The sequence below is a fragment of the Geospiza fortis genome, unplaced genomic scaffold (assembly GCF_000277835.1).
Source record: "Geospiza fortis unplaced genomic scaffold, GeoFor_1.0 scaffold878, whole genome shotgun sequence".
Lineage (NCBI taxonomy): Eukaryota > Metazoa > Chordata > Aves > Passeriformes > Thraupidae > Geospiza > Geospiza fortis.
This window is the reverse complement of record NW_005054471.1, coordinates 1,151,795-1,157,294: the sequence shown is the minus strand read 5'-3', so window position 1 is coordinate 1,157,294 and position 5,500 is coordinate 1,151,795. Positions and strand designations below refer to the sequence as shown.

At 58.2% G+C, this 5,500-nt stretch overlaps 1 protein-coding gene across 1 annotated transcript; it reads right to left on the bottom strand.

Annotated features, from left to right (window-relative positions):
• Nucleotides 1-3,159: 3,159 nt before the first annotated feature.
• RPP25L (ribonuclease P/MRP subunit p25 like) lies at nucleotides 3,160-4,730 on the bottom strand. Its single transcript, XM_031062860.1, has one exon. The coding sequence runs from the start codon at nucleotides 4,707-4,709 to the stop codon at nucleotides 4,161-4,163; it is 549 nt and encodes a 182-aa protein (XP_030918720.1). The 5' UTR covers nucleotides 4,710-4,730; the 3' UTR covers nucleotides 3,160-4,160.
• Between the last annotated feature and the right edge of the window lie 770 nt (nucleotides 4,731-5,500).

Sequence of the window (5,500 nt, the reverse complement as noted above, 5' to 3'; positions counted from 1 at the left end):
GGGGACGGGGATGGGGCCAGGCCAGCAGCAGGACAGTGTCACCCCGTCACTTCGGCCGCTCACAGCTGTGTCCCGGGCTGCACCATGCCACCGGGAAGCTCTCTCTCAGCTTCCCCTCCTCTGGCAGGGCAGTGAGGACACAGGCCAGCTGTACTGCCCCGGTACTGCCAGCGGTACTGCCAGCGGTACTGCCCCGGTACTGCCCTGGTACTGCCAGCTGTACCGCCTGGTACTGCCCCGGTACTGCCAGCTGTACTGCCCCGGTACTGCCAGCGGTACTGCCAGCGGTACTGCCCCGGTACTGCCCTGGTACTGCCAGCTGTACCGCCTGGTACTGCCCCGGTACTGCCAGCTGTACTGCCCCGGTACTGCCAGCGGTACTGCCAGCGGTACTGCCCCGGTACTGCCCTGGTACTGCCAGCTGTACCGCCTGGTACTGCCCCGGTACTGCCAGCTGTACTGCCCCGGTACTGCCAGCGGTACTGCCAGCGGTACTGCCCCGGTACTGCCCTGGTACTGCCAGCTGTACCGCCTGGTACTGCCCCGGTACTGCCAGCTGTACTGCCCCGGTACTGCCAGCGGTACTGCCAGCGGTACTGCCCCGGTACTGCCCTGGTACTGCCAGCTGTACCGCCTGGTACTGCCCCGGTACTGCCAGCTGTACTGCCCCGGTACTGCCAGCGGTACTGCCAGCGGTACTGCCCCGGTACTGCCCTGGTACTGCCAGCTGTACCGCCTGGTACTGCCCCGGTACTGCCAGCTGTACTGCCCCGGTACTGCCAGCGGTACTGCCAGCGGTACTGCCCCGGTACTGCCCTGGTACTGCCAGCTGTACCGCCTGGTACTGCCCCGGTACTGCCAGCTGTACTGCCCCGGTACTGCCAGCGGTACTGCCAGCGGTACTGCCCCGGTACTGCCCTGGTACTGCCAGCTGTACCGCCTGGTACTGCCCCGGTACTGCCAGCTGTACTGCCCCGGTACTGCCAGCGGTACTGCCAGCGGTACTGCCCCGGTACTGCCCTGGTACTGCCAGCTGTACCGCCTGGTACTGCCCCGGTACTGCCAGCTGTACTGCCCCGGTACTGCCAGCGGTACTGCCAGCGGTACTGCCCCGGTACTGCCCTGGTACTGCCAGCTGTACCGCCTGGTACTGCCCCGGTACTGCCAGCTGTACTGCCCCGGTACTGCCAGCGGTACTGCCAGCGGTACTGCCCCGGTACTGCCCTGGTACTGCCAGCTGTACCGCCTGGTACTGCCCCGGTACTGCCAGCTGTACTGCCCCGGTACTGCCAGCGGTACTGCCAGCGGTACTGCCCCGGTACTGCCCTGGTACTGCCAGCAGTATTGCCCCGGTACTGCCCCTGGTACTGCCAGCAGTACTGTCAACAGTACTGCCCCAGTAGTGCCCCGGTACTGCGAGCACAACTGCCCGGTGCTGCCCTCCCGCCGCTGCTGGTGCACCCCTGCCTCTGTCCCGCTGCTCTGCCTTCCGAGCCCGGGCCACCGGCTGGGTCTCCGTGCTGCTGCTGCCCTGCCCCTGCACACACACACACACACATACACACACACGTGCACCTGGTCCCACACACATCGGGGCTTAAGGTTGCTGAGGATGGACTCGCCAGGGCTGGGCTGGGTTCCCCACCTGGGTCACAAGGGCTACAGGCAGGCAGGGGTGCACTTGGACCCCACGATAGTCCAGGGAGAGGAGGGAACAGGACATTTAGGGAAAATCAGTACCTGGGAATATGAGCAAGATCACTGGCACAGCTGGCTTACCGCAGTCCTGTCGGTGGGGAAGCTGAGGTACAGGGCAGCCTGACCCCATGCACAGCTGCCAGCTTCCACATGGGCACTGGAGCCAGAGAAGCCCTCGTGTGGAGCTTCACCCCAAAGGAGGGGCACTCCTCCTGAAGGGCACAGGTGTGGCACCCAAAGATGTCTGGGAGACAGGAGGAGGGGCTGGAGGGGCCCTCGGGGAGCTTCCTGGAGACCCGCAGGGATCAGCACCTGCAAATGCTCTGAAAAACCACATCCAAGCGCCACATATGGCTGGTGACACAGATGCACAGCAGTGACACCGGGGTCTGTGGCAGACAGGCATCATCACATGGTGTGGCTCTGTGGGAGAAGAGGCAGCCAGATGAAGGATGGGTGAAGGGCGGAGCTGTAAGGGAGCTGGGACATCTCTCTGGTGACCCAGACCCACGGGCTTGATGGTTGGGTAAAGCTCAGTCCTGAAGGGAGAGCCACCAAGCCAGCTGAAGATAACTTCCAGTGAAACAAAAATAACAATCACTTTGCAGCTTTGATGAGGTGGCTTTAAACGTGCCACGGCCATGAGGGAGGGTTACACAGGCTGCCTGAGGATCTGGCTCTCGGCTCTCTGCTAAGAGGGTGTTTTGAGTAAACACATACACATTGCCAGTTGAAATGTCAGAAGCCATCTGATCAGACACTCGAGCATCTTCCTTGGCATTTATGGCTAATCTGCTAATTAGTCAAGAAAAGAGGTCTCCTCCTTAGATGTAAGGGAGCAGCAGCTGGGAACAGCGTGAAGATGAAACAGATTAACTCTGCCCCATCCCTGGGACTCACATCTGCCAGCACAGCAGAGAGGCCCAAGCATTTCCCTGACTCCCTCCAGGTAGTGGGGCAGGAAGCAGTGAGCCCTCCAGAGAGGGGAGGAGGCGTGCAAGCCTGGCACAGTCCTGGCTGCTCGTTTGGATGCGAGGCAGGTGTCTGTGCACCAGGCAGGCTGCTGGAGTCTTGTCTGGTTGCACAGGCAACACACTGCACCTCTCAGTTCAGTAAAATCTCTTCTTTCAATGATTGTGCTGCTACCCTTTAACTGACAGTGCAGAGCGCTGGGTCCAGCTGGAGCTCACCGCACAAGCAGCGACACGGGAAGAGCGCGTAGGACAGGGAGTGCTCCGGACACGTGAGCTCTCGAGGTGAGAGCTCAGCCTGTCACAGAAACAGCCCTTCTCTCCAGCCCAGAATCACTGACCAGACCTGCTCCAGGAGGGAAAGTACTGGCACAAGAGAAGGCGATCCATCCTTTGCCTCATTCAGCACCATTCAGGATGAGTCTTTTTGAGGCTGCAGTTCCAGCCAGTTTGCTAAAGGAGGGAAAAAAATCAGCAAAAAACTTCACAGAAAAGAAACAGAACCTTGCTTTATTTTGGATGTGAAAGGAAGTTATTATTTGGATATTAACCTCCACTTGGATCAGGGTTCATTTACAGTCACACAAGGAACAAACAGTGCAGCAGGAGGGCTGGAAGAGCAGAGCTTCAGCCAGCAGCCACAACCCCACCACCAATGCTTACAGGGTGACCTCCAGTGGGATGAGTAAGACATGACAAATTTCCAAGTTACACGAACTTACATCTTTATTTTAAAGCCATCTTTGTGCATTATCAAGGAGCAGAAAGGGGAACGAACAGGATCCTTTGGAGCTTCCCATTACCACCACCCCAGGACGGCTGCAGAGCCACAAGATTTCAGGCTGGTTACAACGTGAGTCGACTGCTGCCTGTTTGGAGAGAGAACCACAACCACCAGCTCTGCTGAGCCAAGGAGTTACCTGCACATGATGCCAGACAGAGCTGCCTCCTGGCAGTCCTACATTCAACCCCCCGACCGGCTCAGCAGAAGGACTCTTCAGGCACAGAAACGGCTGGCCCAGCCCTGTGCCCTGCTGTCTGTACACTCATGAGCGCGGGCAACATTGGCAGCTCCCCCAGGGATTCCACATCAGGTCCTGTCTCCTCTTTGTGCTGCTCAGAGCAACCTGCACCTGGCACACAGACAGGTGTCTGTCCCACTGCCCGGGCTGCTGCACACCCAGGCACCAGAAACCTCACTGGGCTAGCAGCCCTTTGCTGGAGCTCACTGACAGCACACCAACAGTTCTTGCTCAAGAAGAGGCAATTCCCATCCTCCGTGATCCCCTAAGGAGTACAGCCCGGCAGCCTCTGGCAAGGGAACTTGTCAAAACCCATTTTCAGACAGCCAAGATCACACCCAGTTGTAACAGTCCACTCCTCCTACCCTCACCTCACACGTCTGTGAGCCCCGTGTTCAGCAGCAGCTGTGCAGCCACAGCCCCGGCCTGGTTTCTGCAGCTCCCCCGACCCATGCACGGAGCTGCCGCCTCAGGGCCCCCCCGGCACTCCCCCGGTGGAGCGAGGGTGCTTCCCCGTGCTGGCAGCTCCTCGGCCTCCACCCTGCTTCCTCTTCATCTGGCCCTGCGATTCCGCTTTCAGCGTCTCAGTCCAGAAGGCATCGAAAGATCCCGGGGCCTGGTACCCCGGCTCCTGAGGGTCCAGGGCATCTTTGCTCAGCAGGACACAAATGGCAGGAATGTTTCTCTTCACTGTCAAGGCATCAAGGCCTGCCTCAGGCACAATGGGCTCCCAGATTTCTTCGATCTGTCTGAAGAGCACTTTGGTGATCTGGTGCAGCTCCTTCAGCCTTCGTTTCATGATTTCCACGCAAGTGATGGTCTTGCTGACGGCCTTGCCTGAGCCAGTGAAAAGAATCTGCCTCACCGAGTCCTGCTCCATCTTGCTCATGGCATAGCCCATCAGATTCCTAATTTTGCTCCCATCCTTCACCTTCATTTCAATAATATCAGCAGGCAGGTCAGTGAAAGGAAGAGGACAAGGTTTCTCCACAATTTTGGTCTTCTTATAGTTCTCCATTCTGCAATGCTGAAAAGGAAAACAGACCCATGAACACCCAGCCCATTGTAAAGAAACTCTCACCACAGTTAGCTACAACCTTGCCTCTGAAGGGCACTCTGAACAGTCAGGGTTGGGAGTCCTGGAAAGGCATAACCACAAGATTAGCCCAGTCCTCATAAGGACATACCTACAGTACGAATGTTACCACAGGGCAGCCTGAGCCTTGGCAGGCAGGCTGTGAAAGAAACAGCTTTACTGTTGTGGGCCTAAGTAAGGTGACATGGAAAACACTGCCTTATCTCAAGAGAAGACAGAACAAACAAGTGAGATGGGGTGACTAAGAACAGAACTCGGGGATGCTGGCCATAGCTGCACCAGAACATACACAGGATGAATTCAAGAGCAGTTTATGTGCAGCACCTCGTGTACAAATATAGGCTCATGGGGACCAGGCCAGCCCAGCTGAGAGTAAAACACTGAATGTCACAAGGGAGATGGCAAGCCAAGGATTGCAGGAATAAAAAAAGCTTTCCTCGAGTAAAAGACAGAAAGCCCAGGTCTCACAGCTGCCGTCTCTGCCAAGGCAGGTGCCATCCTGACCTAAGTCTGCTTGACTCTGTGCAGGGCACGCCACGTCCCCACGGTACAACTCAAGGTGCAGAAGGTCGCCGTACTTTGTCACCGGCAGGCTCCGCACTCCCGCTGCATCCAGACCCTGCACCCCGCACCCCATCCTCCTCAGGGACACGGCAGCGCGGAGACCCCCGCTCCAAACCCTGGGAGCACACGAGGCCCTCACCCCCACACGG

Coding starts and splice junctions, on each gene's coding strand:
- RPP25L (XM_031062860.1), bottom strand. CDS start 4,709: ATGGAGAACTATAAGAAGACCAAAATTGTGGAGAAACCTTGTCCTCTT.